The sequence below is a fragment of the Poecile atricapillus genome, chromosome Z, assembly GCF_030490865.1.
Source record: "Poecile atricapillus isolate bPoeAtr1 chromosome Z, bPoeAtr1.hap1, whole genome shotgun sequence".
Classification (NCBI taxonomy): domain Eukaryota; kingdom Metazoa; phylum Chordata; class Aves; order Passeriformes; family Paridae; genus Poecile; species Poecile atricapillus.
In genome coordinates this window covers 28,130,922-28,152,951 of record NC_081289.1, presented here as the reverse complement: position 1 = coordinate 28,152,951, position 22,030 = coordinate 28,130,922, and the positions used below count along the sequence as shown (strand labels likewise).

The 22,030-nt window shown below is 39.2% G+C and overlaps 1 protein-coding gene across 2 annotated transcripts in view; it reads left to right on the top strand.

Annotated features, from left to right (window-relative positions):
* The first annotated feature begins 750 nt into the window (after nt 1-750).
* Nucleotides 751-22,030, top strand: part of LOC131592586 (intraflagellar transport protein 56) — a 48,588-nt gene continuing 27,308 nt past the window's right edge. Inside the window, exons 1-9 of one of the 2 annotated variants that reach the window (XM_058864182.1) lie at nt 751-955; nt 1,620-1,757; nt 2,090-2,182; nt 8,151-8,265; nt 16,944-16,993; nt 18,608-18,753; nt 19,955-20,126; nt 20,526-20,600; nt 21,781-21,883. In XM_058864182.1, coding sequence (XP_058720165.1) covers nt 953-955; nt 1,620-1,757; nt 2,090-2,182; nt 8,151-8,265; nt 16,944-16,993; nt 18,608-18,753; nt 19,955-20,126; nt 20,526-20,600; nt 21,781-21,883 — 895 coding nt within the window. In that variant the 5' untranslated portion in view covers nt 751-952. Of the gene's footprint in view, nt 956-1,619; nt 1,758-2,089; nt 2,183-8,150; nt 8,266-16,943; nt 16,994-18,607; nt 18,754-19,954; nt 20,127-20,525; nt 20,601-21,780; nt 21,884-22,030 lie in introns of those variants that run through there. The other variant, XM_058864183.1, reaches the window with a different exon arrangement.

Genomic DNA, 22,030 nt, shown 5'->3' with positions numbered 1-22,030 from the left:
AGAAACTAATGAAGACAACTCAGCAATTGTGCTGAATCAGCTCCAGTTGGGTAAAAGGTAATTGGCAGCGGGTAAATTGTGACCACTGACTCAGGGCCATGGACCCAGAAGAGAAAGACTGAGTACGTGAGCTAATCAGCATGAAAAGTGAGATAATCATTAATCAACAGAAGATAGAATACTGATTATTGAGGGAACTATGTAACTTGTAGACAATACACCTTAATGCATTTGTTTGCTAAAATGTATAAACAATGGAAAGTTTTGGTAGTTGTCATGCTGGCTTTGTGGAATTGCCACCCAGCGTCCCTGCCCATGCAGAACTGTAAACACATCAAAGACCTTGACTGTGTGTGTGGTTTGGCCTCTTGAACACCGGGTGAAAAAAAACTTTTGGGACAGTTAGACTTGCGCTCCAGACCCCTCAGCAGCTCTGCTGCCCTCCTTTGGACAAGCTTCAGCCCCTCAATGTCGCTCTTGTCGTGAGGGGCTCAAAGGTGGACACACAGTTCAAGATGTGGCCTCACTAGTGCACAGGGGCTGGCCACATTTTATCTGGCAGAAACCAGGATGCCATTGGCCTTCTTGGCCACCTGGACACACACTGTTTCATGTTAAACCGCTGTCAACCCCAGGTCCTTTTCCACCTGGCCGCTGTCCAGCCACTCTGTCCCAAATCCGTGATGCTGTTGCAACCCAACGGCGGGACCCGGATGTTCAGGCCAAGGCCCAAAGGCGAGGAGAGGAAGCGCCACGGGGTTTGTGGGAGGAACCAGCGCGGTTCTGACCGAGGGGCCCGCCGCGGAGATCGCCGTCCGCCGCAGGGGAGGCGGAACCCTGGGGACGGCCCCGGTCGTCAGCCGGCGCCTGTTCCCCGCGGCCTTCCGCCGTCCCGCCGTTACCTCGGCAACGGCGCCGCCGGCGAAGCGCGCAGCCCGGGCCCGGCCGCAGGATGGTGAGGGGCAGGGGCGGTGTGGGATCGCAGGATGGTGAGGGACAGCGGGGCGGTGTGGGATCGCAGGATGGTGAGGGGCGGTGTGGGATCGCAGGATGGTGAGGGGCGGTGTGGGATCGCAGGATGGTGAGGAGCGGTGTGGGATCGCAGGATGGTAAGGGGCGGCGGGGCGGTGTGGGATCGCAGGATGGTGAGGGGCGGCGGGGCGGTGTGGGATCGCAGGATGGTGAGGGGCGGTGTGGGATCGCAGGATGGTGAGGGACAGCGGGGCGGTGTGGGATCGCAGGATGGTGAGGAGCGGTGTGGGATCGCAGGATGGTAAGGGGCGGCGGGGCGGTGTGGAATCGCAGGATGGTGAGGGGCGGTGTGGGATCGCAGGATGGTGAGGGGCGGCGGGGCGGTGTGGGATCGCAGGATGGTGAGGGGCGGTGTGGGATCGCAGGATGGTGAGGAGCGGTGTGGGATCGCAGGATGGTAAGGGGCGGCGGGGCGGTGTGGAATCGCAGGATGGTGAGGGGCGGTGTGGGATCGCAGGATGGTGAGGGGCGGCGGGGCGGTGTGGGATCGCAGGATGGTGAGGGGCGGCGGGGCAGGGGACGCGACGGGGGAGGCACCGCCAAGGGAGGGCCCGCTCTGACCCAGCTCCTCTTTGCTCTCTGCCCAGATGCTCTCGCGGGCCAAGCCGGCCGTGGGGGGTACCCCGCCGCCGGGAGACAGGCGGAGGAAAAAAGGAAAGGAGGTGCCACAGCTGGAAGAACTCTTGGCCCAGAGAGACTTCACCGGCGCGATCGCCTTGCTGGAGGTGACGAGCTCCCCTTGGGAGAGTGGTATTGCAGTATCCCTGTGCCCTCAGGGCAGCGGGGCAAGAGCACCCCTTCCCCTGCCTTGTGACCCTCTCGCTCTCCTGGGGCCCTGCAGCAGCATCTATTGCTCCCCACTTCACAGAGCTGGGTTTGGCCTGTGAGGGCTGCCTGCTCCTGCCCTCCAAAGTGTGAAAGCAGCTCCATCCCAGTAGCATCCATAGCTGTCAAACCATCCGCGGTACATGATCGCCTAGTATTGCTTTGGTTATTAGTGGGGTTTCAGAAACTGTGGCAGCTGACTAAATTCTTACATTCTTTATTCTCTATAAAGTTTAAACAGCACGTGGGTGAGGAGGAGGAGGATGGCAACCTTTGGATCGGATACTGTGCATTTCATTTGGGTGACTACAAGAGAGCTCTAGAGGTAAGGTGGGGAAATCCTGCTTCCCGAGGTTGGAAATTGGGACGTTGTGGTAAAGCAATGACAACAGGAGGAAGATGGTCTGTAATAGGGAACAGCCCTGCTAGCCAGTTAAGGTACAAATGTACAGTAATAAGGCAGATGTTGTGGAAAGCAGTTTGGATTGGGAAAAAAAGGTATTTTGCCTCTCAATATGGAACTTTTTTTAATGTTAGGTACTTGCTTTCTTGATACTAGGCTCAGTAGCTTAATTTGTTCTGTTGAATGTCAGTTCATGTCCTAAATCCATCATTCCATTTTTTCAGCTAGATTTCCACTGTTTCATTTTTCAGATTTAATATTGTTTCTGTCTTCATTTTGTAGCTTATCTGTGATAGGTATGAAAAAATTCTTTCTTTAAGGGTTGATGCCCGTGACCATTTAATATCCTTTATGACTCTTCTTTGCATTTTATTGTATTAGGTAATTCAATTGAATGAAGCAGTCTTTTTTTCTAAAAACATTAAGTCACTAAAATATATGTTAATTGTTCAAATATGTACATTTTAAGGCTTGTCTCTTAGAGTTCTGTTGTGTCTCTTCACTGTGAAGTGTAGCTGAAGTATAGCAGGTTTTGCAGTCTTTGGACTTTCTTTCCCCAGAATTAATATTAAAAACATGTTAAAGTATTAACAAAAGATAATAAAAAGAAAATAAATATAGAACAATGATGATATTTTCTCTCTTAGATAAATGATCACATGCACAAGATGCACACATGAGGTGAAAATTGTAAAGGTTTTAAGAAAGGCACAAGGCACTCTGCCCTTTAAAAATTGAGGAGGAAAACATCTGTTGGAGATATTAGAAATGCTCAGTTAATCAAATTGACAGTATGCACAGTATAGAATATAGAATAGCAGTACAGGACATCATGGTAAATTAATATTCATGTTTAGACTTGTGGAATTTAAATATTATGAATACAACAATCATTCACTGTAGTTAATTTACATCTAGGCATTAGATGTTAGTAGGGAGTGAAAGTATAAAAAGAAGAAAAGTGTTCATATACAAATGAAAAATAACTTGCAACTTCTTTGAAATAAATTCTGATTTTTTTAAATTCCCAGTAGATGCTTTTATAGCCAGAATAGATTTTACATGTTTCCTTCAACGAAAAGTCAACTGCTTTTTTTAAATGTTTCTAATTAGTTTTTGCATGTGGTGTTTGATTCACCACTAGGTGATGCTCTTGACTCAAGCTTTTGAAAACTGCAAAATAGTATCTTTTTCCCATTTTTCTGCCCAAGAAGGGACAATAAAAGATTTGTATGAGTGATTTGTAGTTTGATTGTTTGTGTATGTTTTGAGTGAGAGACCATAGGGCTTGTCTTTCCAGATTTAATACTGATTTTTCACACAGAGGTAAGTCCTGATAGTTTTATCCTTTTGTGGTAATGTGGGAAATGAGCCTATGCATCTCAGCCTGGTTTCTTCGGGGACAGAACACTCTAGTTTTAATTTCTAAGGCTGTAGGTCTCATTGCACCATGGAGACTGAACTGCCTTTCAGTTACCAACTTCCATTTTGAAATGTAAAATGTTGTTATCTCATCTCCTATGTTACAGAGGTGTTGTTACTGTATTCTCAAGGACAAATTCCTTGATAATCTGTATCCTTGAGACCTTAGAGCACTCTTTGGGGAGTGCCAAAAGCACTGTAAATAAAATACTATGGGTCAAAGATTCTACAGAATTCTCCGGAATGACATTGCACACAACCTAAATTATTTACATTCCTGTGTGCTCCTGCAAGTGACAACGCGTAATCTGTGTCACTATATTCATAGTTCATGGTTTGTATTCCATGTAGCTGATGAGGATCTTCAGAAATCACACTGTTCAGTGCTTTTATTAATGATGATACTTTCACAGTGAGCCAAGCATGTTGGTTGCATAGCAAATTTTGGAGAAGCTTGGGAATTGTGGTGAGGTGGCCATTATGCACCATGGGGAGAAATGGGGAAGAAGTGAGAAACACACAGATGTCCAGCTCCAGAAAGCAAAGTTTCTGTCACATTCATGTGAGAGAATTCACATTTTCTTATCACAGGTACCCCAACAACAGTTAGGTATCCTCTAGGTAGTGCACTAACCTCAGCCTCTCTAGGGTCACAGTTTCCCTTAACATCAGCTGCCTTTCTCAAAGGTTATGCCACTGACACTGGTCTGGTGGGATCGTCCCTACTGCTGTACCCCAGTTTACAAATGGTATTGCAATGGGATTGACTCTTCATGGTGCAGTTCTTTCTTGGAGACTGACTAGCTTCCTTCATGGATAAACTTATTTTTACGGAGTAGCTTATGTCTTCCTGGCATCATATGGCAAGCAAGGCTTCCCTAGAATATGGCGACATCTAATTAGTTTCCTGGAATCTCCCACATCTAGTATCCATAATGGGGAAAAACCCATCTGTCTTTCTGCAGCAACTGCCATTTGTTCATAGCTCTAATCTGAAATCTTCTGAAAAATTTCTCAGTGTCGCCAAAGAACTAGAACATTAGGCCAGTTATTCTGTTTCTGAGCTGCCTGGTCTTACACATTGAAGCAGCTGGGGCCTTAAGAAAGTGAGGGTTTATTATTATTATTTTATGTATCTATATATCTATATATATCTATATATGTATACATATAGATAGATGATAGATAGATAGATAGATAGATAGATAGATAGATAGATAGATAGATAGATATGTATATAGACAAGTATATTTTAAAAAATTTATGAGACAATTGACACAGGCAGATGCACTTCTTGGTTGGATTCAAGAACAAGTTTCACACTTGCAGTCTGTACTCTCTCCCTCTAGGCACACAGGATGCTGGCATGGTGCAGCTGCTGAACATGGTAATGCCATTTTGGTCCATCAGCTGCACACATGAGAGCAAAGAATGATCCCTGGGCCAGAGCCTTCAGTGCACTACTTCTGTCAAAATCCTAAACCTACATACAGCCAGTGACAGTCTCTCCAATCTGCCACCTTTCTCCTGGCAGAGAAGTTGGAGCCATTCCACCATTTCACTGAACAGGACCTCCTGCCGGCTTGGCTCAGAGTAATTTTAGTCAAATAGTAAATCATGGAAAGAGCAGAGCTGTACTAGGTAATTGTTCATCCATGAGCAGTATCTGGTTGTGCTTGAGCAGTTCTGTGGGAAGTGTGAGAATACAGGTACACTCCTGTTCCTGACAGCTGAAGATAGAAAGTGACGTGGATTTTTTAGTTCTGGGAGTTCTCTAGGCCTTTCTATCATGACTGTAGCCAGGTTACAATAAGTATCTCATTTGAGCACCTGCGGAGCAGCCATTATGTGTTGGCTTGTTTATTGGCTGTTCAGCATCTGTGTTCATGGGCTTGGGGAATCCAGACAAGTAATAAGGGCATTGAGCTGGCCCTCCACATTGTCAGTATGTGTCCATAGTTGTAGGCAATCAACCTGGCAGCCTGCTTTTGAGGAAAACTGCTTGTGTCTAGTGATAGAGGCACGAGGAAGAAGAGAGTAAAATAACAAGGGGTTGTTAATGGAGCTGGATGGCAGAAGTATGCCACAGGTTGGCTCTTAGGCCAGGTTTGAGAGTATTTAGGTGTTTTTTGTGTTTGTTGGTTTATTTGGGAAGGAGGGGGGAACGTTCTTGTGAAGTAGTCTTTGGGAGACTGATGTTGAATGGCTTCCAGTGAGGAAGAGTGCAATAGCACATAGTCCAGGCACATGGCTCAGAACTATAGGATAAGGAGCACTAATAGTCCTAATTTTTATTTACTGTTTCCATAGATTCACATTGGTACTGCTAGAAAATTCTATGTATTGCTTGCTTTGAATGGCCAAGCCAGAACATGACTTGTGTTTATGCACTTTGTCTTTTCTAATTGTGCTGCCTGAAGTCAAAAGAGGCCTTTGGGTGCATTTAATCTGAATGAATTTTGAAAGATTCCAGATGGTCCCAATAAACAGCAGTGGCCTATCTCTCAGAGCTCCATGACAGGCCTACATCAAGATTAAGCTGGCCCCAGTAGGAAAGGTTGGCCCCTATGTAAATGTTTTCTTTTTAAAAATTATTATTGTTATTATTAATAATAGTATTGTTATTATTTTAATAATATTATAATTGTTATTAATATAAATAATAATTATAATAATTAATAATAATGTAATATTTATTTATTGAAAATGTTGTTGGACAGCTAGTCCCTGAAATACAAGCAAGACTGAGCTGGCTTTTAAGGGTGCTCCTTACCAGTATCTTCTCTGTTTGAGAGTGCAGTTTACTTTTATTTGGCAACAAAAAAGTAATTCATTATGCTTGCAAATGCTAACCTTATTGTTGCCAGGATGTTTGTGATCTTGGGATTTGCTGCTCTATTGGGCATGGCTTATTTTATCTCCTGCTGTAAATATATATCTGTCCTTTTCCCCAGAGGTAAGAAGTCTCCCACCCACAGGGTCTCAATCTGCTAAACTTTCCCTATGTAGAGGGGACTTCCAATTCACATGTTTGGAGAACAAGTACAGAGTCAGTAAGGGGCTGATTTGCTGGGAGGGATGAGCGGCTTGCAGTGATGTGGAGTACATGGATGACATTCCTTCAGCAGGTCTTGTGAGAACCTTATGTGACCCTGCCTGCTTTGCATTATACTGCCTGTCTCCATGGCTGGATGAAGAGCAGGAGCACAAGCAGCAGGCACTTCCATTGGGAATTCCAAGGATGGTACTTCCTTGAAATTTATCAGAGCTGTGACATAGGAAAAAAATGGCATTTAGAGGTCTCCATGCCTCTGTTTTTAGTACCTGTTGTTGCCCTGACAAAAGATGCTTATCCTTAGCATCCATAATTGTTAAGTGGCTGTAAAGTTTTTTTGTTTAAAAGAAGCAGATTGAAAGATTGATCTGTTAAGTTTTTGCTGTTTTCACAAAGAATAAGAAATGAAGCAGTTTGTGTGGCAGAGTTAAAGGATATGTAATGAATGTGGATGTATAAAAAATATCAGAATTTATTATTTAGTGCCTTTATATAGCTGTTGGCTGTAAATCTTAAAATGGGGAATGGTAAAGTTAGGAACAGATTATTAATATTTACTTCAAATTATTAATCTTCTTCTATAAGAAAATCTTGAATATGCCAAATACCAATTTATAGGCTTGCATTTTAATGCAGTGGTCTCCAATTAATTTTGCTTTTTGTACCCCTATTAGTAAAAAATTTTTGAGTACACACCCCCAATGTATATACACATATCTATACATTTATAAATTATATACATGTACCACTCTACTAATATGCAATTATAAAAAATACACAAAAATAGGAACTAAAAAGAGGATGTGATAAAATTAAACACTATTTTAAAATACTTATTTTAGTTATTAGTAGTACAAAAAAATTTTCTTCCTGCACTTGATGTTATTATATTGCATAACCTCAGACTTAACACACACTTTCACAGGTTTATTATACACTAAGACACCACCTACAGGTTTACAAAAATACATTTAACAGTAAGTGCTCACAAAGAGATATCCCTGGTGCTTATGGCTGCCAGGCTTTGACTGGAGGAGAACTTAGCAACAGAAACTGGTTATATTGATGCCTTTATAACTTACATATATTGGGGCTTATATATGTAAATAATATTTTTATAATAATATATTTACAATACAAGTGTGTTTTATATCTCTGTAACTTCAATGTTGACAGAAATTGCACTTATATGTGATGATTTATGGCACTGCTTGTCCCTGTGGTCTGTTATATTGCTGTAAACAAAAAAGTAGGGACATAGCTTAAAATATAATAGTTTTGTTGTAAGGACTGTAATGGTTTGATCCCAGTAATTTAATGATACATTGTAAAATTGTGGAAGAAGGAATGATATTTAATACAAGTATGTGTTATTACTCACTTTTTAAACATCAACCCTCTGTTCTGTTACAGGAATATGAGGCTTTAACCAAGCAACCAACTTGCAATCCAGATGTTTGGGTGAACCTTGCCTGTACATACTTCCTTCTGGGGATGTACACACAAGCAGAGCAAGCCGCTTTGAAAGGTAAGATGTATGCTTTTGTTGGAAAAGACTGCTTATTGATTTGAACACTTAAAGTAATTTCCAGACAAAGTATGCAGTAAAGGATTTTGAGCAAAGTTTTTTGGGTTTGGGATTTTGTTTGGGGGCTAGTTAATTTTAACTTTCATTTAACAGGAGAATTATGATGCAGTTTCCTTCCTAAAAATACCTTGGGTATATGGAGCAGCTGGAACTAACAGAAGCATCTGGAAAATAATTTCTTTTATCAATTTTAAATATAAAACCCAGCATATGCCAATCAGCAACAAAAGGTTACATTTCTTTTGACTGATTCTGTGTCCCTCAGCCAGCACAGATGAAGCAGATTAAGCCAGTGAAATTATAAAAAAATAAGCATCTGAGAGAATTCAGCATTCTCCCTGATGAAGACAAGAGCTCTGTTTACGTAGTTTGAGTGAATTAGTAGGTGGTCTCGTTGCCTTGTAAGTCACATGTTAGGTACCTGATTCTTCAAGGCATGGAGCTCAATAGTCACATTATTACAGTTCTACTTTAATCTGAACATGCATGGGATCATTTAAAGAGAAGGAATGGAAATTAGATTCCAGGGAAATTTTTACTGCCTAAAAATGTTTCTGTAGTTTAATTTTGTTGTCCATCACTTTTTATGTATCTTAGTGATTTATATTGTTTTCTATAACCATAGTATCTCAGTGCTTTTTAAGTAGAATTAGTAGTAATGATATCTCACTCAACTTATGACTCTTGCCTTCTTAGGGGAAAACTCTTACTGAAGGATGATTTTCTCCTTTCTTTCATTAGTCTTCTTGTCTTGGGCTGAAAACAGGGTAGGAAGAAAATAATCAAGTACTTTCTTCTGCTGCAAAGGAGAGCCTTCCAAAAGGACAGCTTTGTAGCATTTTTTAAAAATAATTAGGTTCCCATATCCCTTTAAAATCCCTGTAAAGATCATGCTGCACTTGAATCCCACAACTGGAAATGTTTTTTTTATTTTCAGTTGTAAAAAATCTCATGCAAAGCTTTGTGATTTGTATTGTTCAAGAGGTTTGTAAATTTCTAATATTTACAAATAATTTAGTCTTTAATGTACCAAAAAGTTGAGCTTTGGAGATTGCAACGTAGGACTTGAAGTGAATCTAAAAATAAACGGGCAATAGAGCTTTGAGGTGTCACTGTGACCTATAGCATGGAGGAAGCAAGCAGCTGCATACTGTACGAGTTGGAGCCATTGTCACCAGCTTCACGTCTTGTGAGTTACAGTAATCCATTCTAGAGATGACATATACACAGCTGGGCATGCACATTTATTAACTGTGAGCTGGAGGAGTGGGAAGGTTAATGTTTGTCATGCCCCTTCAGATTAATTAATAGTAGTATGGTGAGTGGCAGAGGAAGGGGTGCAGTTAGTGGTATTTGGGTGCTGGAGGCAAGAGTAGGAATATTAAGAAAGCAAGGGTGGGAGGCAGTGTACCTGAAGGAAAATAAGAAAATAACTGAGTGGTCACATTAGTTCAGTTCTTCATTTCATGTAATTCTTTAAGATGGACAGCATGCCAGTTTTTATAATGAAGTGCTAAACTTTTCTTATGTGTACTGTAATCCTTGATTTCTGGCTACTTAACCTTGGTGAGGAAGCAGTCACAGCTGAGGATTTGTAGCACTTGTCCTTTCTCCACTGAAAGCTTCCAAGTGCGGTATATCTCCCTTTCAATCATTCTTATATTGAGTTTAAACCTTTTTATTTTTCTTAAGTCAGATGCTCTTTTAGGTTTTTTTTATCAATTTAGGATTGCATCAGTGGTGGCTGCTTGCAATATATTGCTGACAGCTGAGACCATATAATCTTGTGCTCTCTTCCATGGTTTTGCAAAGATCTTGAAAGAGCAAAATACTTCCTTTGAACAGGTAAAGTCTCTAGAAAAGCACCATTTATCCAAACTGCCTTGGATACCACTGAAAAAATGATAGGTAGTGTTAATATTGGGCTGCTTACTATTACTAATTTGGGATTATTTTGCCTGAATTCTTGTATAGTACATGCTGTTTATTGCTGCATTATGTTAAACCTCTGCAGGTAGCATACTGCTAAAACAAATGAAGGACAACTAATTTAGTTTCAGCTATAGTTCTAAGTTTCTACAGTGACAGAATCTCTGTGTGAAAGGGAACATCAGTATCAGCTAGCTTTCTGGAATAGGTTTTCCACACAAACATGTAAGTATCTTGAAATCAAGTCCTTTCTTGCTATATACTGTTGCTGTTGCTTAAGGAAATTATTGTTAACCATCATTCCATTAATGAGGAAAAATTTGCAGGATACTTAAAATTCAGGAAACTATCACTAAAAAGCATGAGGTGATTAATGGATTCATATATAGTCCACAATCTCTTGTGGGGCAAGAGATTATTTTATAATAAAGAGGTATATAAAATATGTCTATTTCTTATATCTATATAAGATAAAAAAGAGATTTATTTCTCTGCTCTGCTCTAGTGACACCCTACATGAAGTGCTGCATCCAGCTCTGGAGTCCCCAGCGTATTAAGGACATGGACCTGTTGGAGCCAGTCCAACAATGATGAGAGGGGTGGAACACCTTTCCTACAAGGAAAGGCAAAGAGAATTCGATTTTTCAGCTTGGAGAACAGAAGGCTTCAGGGAGACCTCACTGAGGCCTTCCAGTACCTAGATAAGGCTTACAGGAGAGCTTAACAGGAACCATTAACATAGGTGTGTAGTGATAGGACAAGGAGGAATGGCTTTTAACTGAAAGAGAGTAGGTGTAGATTAGATACAAGGAAGAAATTCTTCACTGTGAGGGTGGTGAGGGGTTGCCTAGAGAAGTTCCATCTCTGGCAGTGTTCAAAGTCAGGCTGAATAGGGCCTTGAGCAACCTGGTCTAGTGGAAAGTGTTCATGACTACGGCAAGGAGGTTGGAATTAAATATCTTTAAGGTCCTTTCCAGTCTAAAGCCATTCTGTGATTTTATGATTCTCTCAGGAAAGAATGAGTCTGAATATCAAAAGTCATATAAAAAAGAATTACTGCAAATATAACCTAAGAAGTAGAGCAAAAAAGCAATAAAGAAAAATCCCTCCTTGAAGGTTTTTCATTACAATTGTATTTTACCTCCTCTAGGCTTTCTTCCAAATTCCTTTCAGATATTTCTGGCTTCTCCTTTTCCCCTGTTGTCCGCTCACATTGCAGTTACTAATGTTCCTAATTCTGAGGTGAAGGTAGAGTTACTTCCAAGTCAGCTACTGTTGTTTTGTAGTCGTCATATAGTGAAGCTGCCAAGTGATGCTTTGCTGGCTCCTTTTGTATCTGTGTTCTCATACATTGGCTGAAAATATGTTTCCTGTGCTGTGGGTAGCCAATCTTGTCTTGAGAGAATGAGCCTTAAACTATTGATCTTGATTTAGTATACAGTAATAACAACAAATTATTATTTTTTTCATTATAAAAACTAAAACACTTATGTTGCATTCACAGTTCCTGTGCCTTGCAAAGGCCAAAGAACAGAAACTCAGTCTGGCACATTTGGACTGTGATCCTGGCAGTCATAGTGCTCTCAGAAGCTGTTGGCTTGCATTAAGAAAGAAACTAAGAACTAAAGCATAAGAACTAAAATTGTTCTTTTAAACCACAAAATGTGCACATAAGTGGGGCTGCAGTTAAGTCTGTTATGAAAAACAGTCTTTTCAGGATAAATGGAATCTTAGAATTAAATTTAAGATTGATGCACAAACAGGGTTGTATTGCTGAACCATTCATTAAAGTTGGGGTCTTTTTTAATTCCTTCCAATTTTTGATGGGAAAAGCTTTCTGATTACTTTGCTTCTTCATATCTCTGCATGTGTCAGATCTGAATGTGGTTTAACTGAACAGAGAACTCATTTTGCAACCTATATTAAAAGGAGCAATACTGTACAAAAGCAGAACAGAGATGGGTTAGTAAGAACAATGACATTTTCCAAACCAGTTTCCAAACCACCATTATTTGTGAAATGTTTTTCAGGTGTGAAATAGTTATCACCAATTAAAATGTTCAGATAAAAGCAGGCACAGAACAGTTACTGGGTTTTCCTTTTCTTAGGGTTGCATGTTCACCTACATGATTTTATCTGCCTTGTTGCTTGTGCTCTGTTTCTTGAGAACAGTAGTTATTTTTGGTGCATTTTAGCTGAGGTTTCAAACCAGCTGTTTCATATATGAAACTCTCCACAAGTGAAAATATCACATGTTTAAACTCTAAAAGCTACTAACCGTATTTTCTTGTTTTGTTTTTTTAAGTATAGTGGAAGCTACAGCCCAGGAGTAATTAATTTGATGATCTTTAATTTACTGTACTTTAATTTCAGTATGACAGAAATTAAATGTGTGCGAGTTGCAAGTAACTGAACATAACTGAACTGTCATTTAAGTTTTGTGGGAATGGGAAAATTTCAGTGAATATCCACTGTAAATTTCATTCAAGAAAATTGTACAGTTGAGCTGTTCAAGTGTGTGTAAGTGTAAACCTCACTACTGGACCATGGGGGTTTTTTTAACATTTTTCCCATTCTCTTTCATTTTCCCTTCCACCAGCGAAACTTTGGTTTTGAGTTACAGAGGGCTTCATTCACCTACTATGTTCAGATGAGCAGAGTGTTGTTTCTCAGGGACAAGGAGAAAACGGTTTTCCTCTGGTCATGTTTTCTGCTGTCATGATGGAGCCTTCTAAGCCCTGCTCCGTTCTTACCAGCTCCTGCTACGTGTGTTTAACATGTGTTCTATGCCTGTTGATGTATGAAGGGCTGCTATAGAATATGTAGTATGTGCTAGATGAGATTTGTTAATGCTGGATGCACTAACAAATAAGATAAGTGCCTTGCACTCTTATGAGAGAGCACAAATGCCAGATTGTCCATGTGTGTATTTCATCATCCTTTTAGTGCCTGAGACAGCCATATAGAACCCACCAAGAGTCTGAGCTGCCATTTCTAGTGAGTTTGATGTTTTGTTTTATAATTAGTGAAGACATTTTCTACTGTGTCTTCATTCTTACTCTAGTTGCTTACTATATTTTAAGAAATACTTCAGTAGGTGCCTGTCAGTGTCAGCACATAAAAATATACAGAACACTTTTAAGATCTATGACAGCTATGACGCTAGTGCCTGGGAAAAGAGCATTGATCACGGTAAAATTTCTGGCAAAGGAGTATCAGTGCATTTCCTAGGTAGAAAGAGATATATCCTGACCAACTACTTCAGTGCTTGAGTACAAGGCTAGTACTAGACCCGGAGCAGGCTCTAGTTTGTTGCCATGCAGCATTGTAATCATGCACATTGTGATCCCAAGATTGTTTAGTACTGATTTTAACCAAAAAAAAAAAAAAATTGTAGTTATTGTCTCGAAAAAGTAGAACAGGAAAAGAAGATTGTGCTTCCTTGTAGCGTTAATAGATCAGTGACAATGAAATTCAGTAGCAGCAGAGAGTAATAAAAGAGCAAACTAATGTCCCTTAAATGTCCCTTAAAAATCATTATCTCTGATGAGACAATTGTATCACTTCCTGCTCCAGTGATTGACAACATCTTTATCCAATATTCATGATCCCATTTTTTCTGAAAACTAATCTGACCTTGTTCATATGTTTCCTTGTCTTCCTCAAAGAATGCATTTGGCACCAAGAGAAAATAAACTGCTGATGTTGAATGTTTCCATATTTCTGCCTACTGTATTGACAGGGCTATATTTGTGTGGGGTTACAAGCAATTTATTTTAAAGAATATCAGATAGCTAGTACTATGTAATATCTTATGAACCAGGACACTTTTCCACCCTCCATATATCCATGCACACCATCAAAACTCAGATTTCATATTTCGCTTGGTTTTAGGTGTTAAATAATGTGGGCTAACCCTCTAGCTTTCACCAAGAAGTAAATAATAATTTTGATCTCAGATCAGATGCCAGATTTGCAAGGGCAGCCTGCACTCACTGGTTGACCAATGAAACAAAAATTCCTTAGATTAGATTCTTGACAGTATTGCTTGCAAGTCTGTCTTGGTTCTAGAAGACAGGTGTCTGCTAGGGAGAGCAGGAGCCTCCCTTGGAATGAAAGACTGTAGACCCCCTCTCTCCGAATTATTATAATTTTGAAATCAAGGGGGCTTTCAGGCAGAGATCTGGGGATAGGAATAACAGTTCTTTACTAGTATAACCAGGTAAACAAACAAACAATAACTACAGCAATAACAAGAAAACAGAACCAGGGGCCCCGGGACAGCTTTCTCGGCTGAGACGGGATGGAGGAGAGTCTTTGTTTCCACAAACTCCTCGGGCAGTCAGTCCCGGTGCTCCTGCAGGGCTCCGAGGAAACAGTCAGCTGGGACAGCAGGGACGAGCTGAGATCCTGGGCTGGTGGATGAGGTGGATCAGCAGGGATGAGCAGAGATCCTGGGCTGGTGGATGAGGTGGATCAGCAGCTCCACGGCGATGCCTGGCAGGACAGGGGGTGCGAGGCCACCAACAAAAAGGGGAGAAGGAGAAAAAAGCAGCTCCGCGACCCAGCGCACGAACGTCTTTCCCGAAGCCGAGGAAAAAGCCAGCTAAAAACTGTCCCCACCCTCCTTTTTCTGCCCCCTTCCCCCGCCACCCTGGGCCCGGCCACTCTTTGTCCTTTGTGAGCACCCCTAAGTACCGGTAGTTAGGTTGTCCCAGCACATAATGGGTAAAAATTCCCACCTAACCCTCAACAAAGTCACAATTTTCATAATGAAATTAATGCTAAAACAAACTCAAAAGGGAAAAAAAAAAAAGGAAAGCCTAATCAAAAAAGGAACATTGGTGTCTTTACCCACAGTACTGTGATTATACAATATGTTCAGTAGAAATCCCACAATCTGTCTTGCTTGTATTTTTGGAGTCTTTGATGACCAAATGTTTTGAATTGTGAAGGATGGTTGTGGTTGAAGTTTCTTACAAAAGCGTATGTAGGGTCCATGTGCAACTCTTTTAAACTTTGATATTAAAACCTATCAATTACTGCTGGGGAACATGTAGAGTGAAGAGCATGCATTTAAATTAAGGTACTCTCACTTTCTAAGTCAGTGGATGAAATATCCGTACTATTGTGTCAGTTATACTACTACAGCTGCCTATGCAATATTTATTGTAGATCAGAAAATGTTTCTGTTCTTTAGTAAATCGCCTAATTCCCACATATATCCTAGACTGAAGACCATTTAGCTTCTTAACAACTTGATACTCTTTTAGAAGTACCTTACAAGATGTTGCAGTCTTATGAGAGTGCTTTCATACCGCCTTTGTATTTTGGACTTCTGTTCTTCTTTAAATATACAGTTCACTGTCCTCATTTTTCTAGGAACATGGTTAAATAGCACAGTTTGCTAAGGACAAAAGTGAAGAAATGGTTGCTGTACTTATTAAAAGTAGGTGGCCAGCCTTGTGTCATTCTTGATCAGAATGACCCCTGGGTTTTGGCACTGTTACTTTGTGTTACAAAGTTTAATTACTATGTGGAGAAAGAGTAAGAAACCAGGAAATCTCTCCCTAAATTGCTTAAAAAAAAAAAAAAAAAAATCCATCTTCAGGGGGTGGTGGGGAAGAGGGAATGGTGGTTTGAGCCCTCACGGTTAAAGATGTCAGAAGAATTACAGCCTTGTATTACAGGCTATTGCTGTGCTAACTCTGCACTTTTGTGGCCTTATAAACACAGTAAGTAATTCTGCGTTTTGTAAAGATTCCATGTACACCCCTTCTGTGGAACATGCTTTGCCAGCTGGTTGGTCTGAGCAAGAATGAGAGTGCTCATTAGGCTAGGAAAAGTACAGGAAACAAGGGAAGGCTTTTTGGAAGATTGCTTGCAAAAGAAATGAATAGCTCGTTCGACAAGGACGTTTGTTGCTCTCAGTGAAGCAAAAGGCTCTAGTGACTTAAAACTCTGCATTTTACAATTTGTGTCATATGGAGTGAATTCAATGAAATTCCTAATCCTGCAAGAGCAAAGAAATTCATTAATTTTACTGGCTCTAGTAAGAAGATATCCCCCTTAAATCTCTTGCCATATCTTAGTTTGAATTTTATCTGCTCTGGCCATAGAATTCTTTTGTGTGCCCTTCATTCCTAAGGACAGAAGAAATATTAGAAGTATAATGTAATTTGCATGCCTAACAAAATGGTAGCAGCACTCATTTTTTCAATACACTAGAAGTTGCCGAGATTCCTGGAATTATAAATCAAAACTTCCTTCAAATGTGACACATCACAGAAGGAGCCTTGAGTTTATCTATTGCTGCTTTTTGTTTTAAAACAAAAAATGTGTCACAAAAAAACCCTCAGAAAATTATCAAAAAATCACTGCAGGAAAATGATAATGCAATTCATAGAAGTTTTAAGGCTCATGGAAGGTAGAGGCCAATGAAAAATTATTTTCAACATGGATTTAAAAAGAAATAGTCAGGGAGTGAGGATAAGAATGAGGAAGACCTCTGAAATTGGTAGAGCCTCCCCAGTTCATGACCTGCAAAGGGCTCTCAGTGAAGAACTGTACTTAGGCTAGTTAATGAAAGAATAGGGATGCATTCATGTCTCTTGAGAAAAAAAGTTAAAAATATAGACATACCCTGTGAGTAGTTCATTACATTAATACTTACTGAATTTCCCTTTCAGCACCTAAGAGTGGTCTCCAGAACCGTTTACTCTTTCACCTGGCACATAAGGTATGATGTCTTTTCTTCAGTCCTGCTTTGTTTGTTTTCTTTTCAGTTTGGTAATGTGTAATTTATGCTGGCAGCCTGGCAGAATAATTAAAATGCCTGTGGTGGCAGAAGAACAAACATTTTTCATAACCTCCCTACTGTATCAAAATGTGGAGGAGAAAGCAAGTATGAAAACATGATCTCAGAATAGATGCTCTCAACATGTTTCTAAGGAAAGTATTACCAATACACTTCACATAAGTCATACAATAGGAATGTAATGGTATTTTTAATGATGAAGAGCATGAAACCTTAATGGACTCAGAAATGTAGAAGCCACTATTTTACTTTTTTTTCCTAAATGTACCAAGTTTTACTAATTTGCAGGTCTATAATATGTAGCAATTTTACCAAAATGGTTTATATGCTATTACTGATCCTCTTAAGTAGTTCAGCATCCAGGAAATCATACTGTTAATAGCATGAAATTTAATTTAATTTCAACAACAATTAAGTGCTTATTTCACTTACCACACATAGCTATCTTCCCTTAAATTAGGCTTTGTACCATTCTGTACAGAATACTTGAGAAGTATTCTGCCACTAAAAGCATTGCCTTAAAAGGAAGTATAAATCCTGAATGTTAGCTTTGATGTCAGATTCCCTTTATTTAAATATGTTAGTCTTAAGAGAGAAATCTTAAAGCATTTTTACAATGGCATTGCCACTTACAGATATCTGTGATGAACTAGGAATTATGCAACTTCTCTTTATCTAGTTAGTCACTGGAAATACAGGGTTTTAGCAAAATGATGAAGCCCATTGCCTTTAGTTCTGTTAAGCAGCCTTTTAACATCATGATTGGTTCAAAGAAGGAGAAGAAGGATTTGAAGAAAACTAGCAGTTAGGTGGAAAAACAAATATATAAGACTAGAATTTGTGTCTAAGAGAAAGTCATTATTGCTGTTGAATCAGCAAAATCAGCAAAAGGAAGACATGGAATAAGTGATTTGAACAGACTGATTAGGTAAATAGCCTCAACTTCACTGTTGTAATACAAATTTAGTGGGTATGTTTAACTCTTTTCCTTGTTTTTGGCCTTTGTGTGTCTTTTGTGTGCTATTCAGCAATGCTTTTAAAAATGAGTCCAATGGAAATTGGAGGCTGGTGAAAGTGAACTTGGTTAGTGCTGTAAAGGAGACCTGTAAAAATTAGGAGTTGTGTGTTTGCAAATCTTGTGGTTTTCGGCTATTCATGAGACATTAGATTTGGATCTACAAACAGCAAAATTTTTGCTGGCTTAAATAATTGCAGTGGAATTTTGTGTTGTGAAATTCTGTTTGTGAAATAATTAATTCAGCTCTTTCTGTCTTATCCATCAAAGCACATGACATGCAATTATATCTAAATCACACCTTAAAGGAAAATATGTGCTTAGTTTTAGCCTAACATTTATCCAGTTTGAACTCATCTGCCTCTTTAATGTTTGTCTTTCTCCACTGGTCAAATTAGCTTTAAAGTAACAGTGGTTTTCCAGATATTTAATGCTGTTTACCAGCAAGGACAAAAGTAATCTGGTTAATTAAAAAGCTTTTCTTATTGAACTCCTCTGAGAATGTGTCCCACTCTTTGTAGTTCAGTGATGAAAAGAAACTGATGAGCTCTCACCAAAACCTGCAAGATGTTACAGAAGATCAGCTTAGCCTGGCATCTATCCACTACATGCGGTCCCATTACCAAGAAGCTATTGATATCTACAAGCGCATTCTGCTGGATAATCGGTGTGCATCTCTAAACCCTATTGGAGCAACAATGTTATTGGTGGTGTTTAAATTCCAAATAGTTACGTGGTTTCTGAAAGTAGGCATTTTCCACAACTGCTATGTCCCTTTGCTGTCACAGAATGTGCACCAGTTGCAGGTCCTCAATTTTGTTCATTCAAAGCATCATTAAAACCCCCACGTTTAAAAATAAGTCTGCTCTCTTTTTCTATCTGTGAAATTGTTGGTTAATTTGTTCTGATATCTTTTTATTTTGTTACTTATTTCTTCTGAAATTGTATATAGTATGTACTGTTTTGTCTTTTATTTTTCCCCTCTGATGGCCAGTCTTGTAACTTTGCTTGAATTATTTACTTTTCCTTCACTTCTTAGCCTTTTTAAGAAGGTGTCGGTTCTTGGGTTTTATGTAGAGTTCCTTTCCTTTTCGGTTTATCCTCTATGGCACTTGTTGATGGGTTTTTCTGTCATGTTCTGCAAATTTCTAGTTCAGAATTTAACAATCAACAAATTGAATTCTTAAGTGGCTGGAAGTATTTTTAATAAAATAGAAACTACCATCCCAGAATACTGCTGTCTTTTGGCACTATCTCCTCTTGAATGTTTCAGACAAATCCATCATAATGCATATATCATGTAATGCTTGGGAAAGAGATTTTAACCTCCAAGTCCTGCAGAAACAATCACTCAAAGTATGAGTGACATTCATAACAATTATCCTTTTACTTACAGTTTTCACAAATGCTTGTCTTTTCTCTGTCTAGTTCCTCGGGCTTGACTGCTTGTAATGACAAGGATTTTTTGAAATAATTGTACTCAGTACAAACTTTTATGCGCATATTAAATGTCTTTGAGCATACTGCTTAGAAAATCATGTTCTGTCAGGACAATTACAGTGCTCATGTTCTGCATGTTTCCTTGGTGTAAAGTTGCCACTATTTCCCAGATTTGCAAACCAAAAGTTTTGCTGGTAATTCTTAAAATCTGCAGTAGCTACTGTGGAAAAAAATACTGTGCATCTATACTAGCTGACCAACTAGAGAAGCCCTAAGCATTTCTCAGAAACCCCAGTTTTGATGTGTTTGTAAAATATGTATAGATGTGAGAGCTTTCTTTTTATATATAAAATTTTAATGTGCTGTAGTGGGAAATGTTAAACTATCTGGTGGGATTTAAAGGTTCACTTTAATCCTCTTTCCTACAGGGAATACCTGGCTCTGAATGTATATGTGGCCCTGTGCTATTACAAACTGGATTACTATGATGTATCACAGGAAGTGCTAGCTGTTTATCTTCAGCAAGTTCCTGACAGCACCATTGCTCTTAACCTTAAGGCTTGTAACCATTTCCGACTTTACAATGGAAAGGCTGCAGAGGTATCTGTTGGACAGTCCTTCAATTCACCTTTATATTAGTTTAAGATTCCATACATGTTTATTTTCCTTTGTCTTAATCAGTAATGTTGATAATGGCCTTTACCTTGTCACTGTGTCCTTTTAGGAATGTCACCTATTTCAGTTTCCCTGGTATTAACCAATGTCTCCACATATGTGCAAAGTGTTCTTACTATCTTCCCAGTATCCTTTTGATCTTGTGTTTATATGTATTACCCAGTTGCTAAAATAATTAGATAGAAGTGGAAAGGCAAAATCTTCTAGTCATCCAACACCAATGGAGATGTCTTGCTGTCAGCTTTGAAGCTCATTTGAAGCTCCACTTAGGCTTCTGTTCTTTTATGGTTTTATGTTAAAATTTTGGGATGTATGTAATTCCAGGCAGAGCTCAAGAACTTGACAGATAGTGCCTCATCATCTTTTGAGTTTGGCAAGGAGCTCATTAAGCACAATCTGGTAAGTAATTTCTGGGACTTAATATGAACTGCACTCTCTTGTAGAGCTTTTCATGATGATTCATAAAATGGAGTATTTTGAAAAATTGCAGACTTAATTGAGTCTCTGCTGCCATATAAGTCCTGTTCCAGGAATCCTACCAGTATAATGAATGTGCCATCAAGTGTATTTACTTTTTTCCTGGAATTTTTCCCTGACATTTTGAGACTGTGTCAAGAAAATAATAATACTGTTGCTTTTAGTTATGAAGGCATATTAAGATAATGTGTGTTGTGTAAGTGTCCCTTTGCAAGATACTTTGTGGAGCCCACTCAATAAAGACACTGTAGAAACAAGTCATGATGACCCTGAATTCTATTTAGTACCAGAACAATTTGACTGGAATAAAGATAGCTCATGAAAATGGCTTTCATCTGAAAAGTACTAAGGAAGGAGCTCTAGGAAAAAAGATGCTTTTGTGTTCTGCAGTAAAAGAGTCACTAAGAGTAACTAATGGTTAATTTTCCCTTCAGTGGTATTACTTGGCTGAACAACTGGTAACAGTAGATTGCTCATGTTTAATGACGGGCAGTTACTTGCTTTGTCATTTTTCAAGGGCAGTCATCACAAACTAACACTTCTTTCCCCAAGAGTTAAAACTGCTTTCAAATTGGATTTTTGTAAGTTAGCATTGTTTATTTTATATGTTGATATTTCTGCCAGTGCTTTATTGGATAAGGACATTAGATCTTGTTGGAGGAATTGTCATGTGAAACTGAAGTATAATTGCCTGCTCCTGATCATTTTAGGATCCTGTGTCATTCTAAATGAATGTCGAGTTGTTAGCCTAATTTTTTTCATATAAAAACATCATAAGCAGTATATAGTTTTGTATGTGTTCCCTTCACTCAGACTTTGTTGTTCTTTTAAATCTTTGCTATATAATGTATCACTCTTTTGAAATGCTAAAAGCTGAAATAAGTTAATGTTTATGTATGGATTAAATACTTATATTCTTCAGAGTAACAAGTGTCACACTGTATAATTCTATAGCTATATTAAAGCAGGAATTAAGCTAATGCCAGAGCCACTGACCTTTTCCTACTGTTTATGTAGGAATTTAAGGATTAATTTCCTTGAATTAACTTATCATAGAAAAGATTCTGATACATGATTATCAATATGCTACTTTTCTCTGCAGGTGGTTTTCCGAGGAGGAGAAGGGGCTTTGCAAGTCCTACCTCCTCTGGTTGATGTTATTCCTGAGGCAAGATTGAATCTTGTGATTTACCATCTCCAGCAAGGTAAATACACCTTCCTCTGGCTCTTTCATAGCTTCAGGGATGACATTAATTCATCTTATCTCAACTTATTCAATGCTTTTTTTCCTTTGCAGTAAAATGTAATTTATTTCACTTTCTGTTCCTCTGTAAAACAGTGAAGTAAAAGTT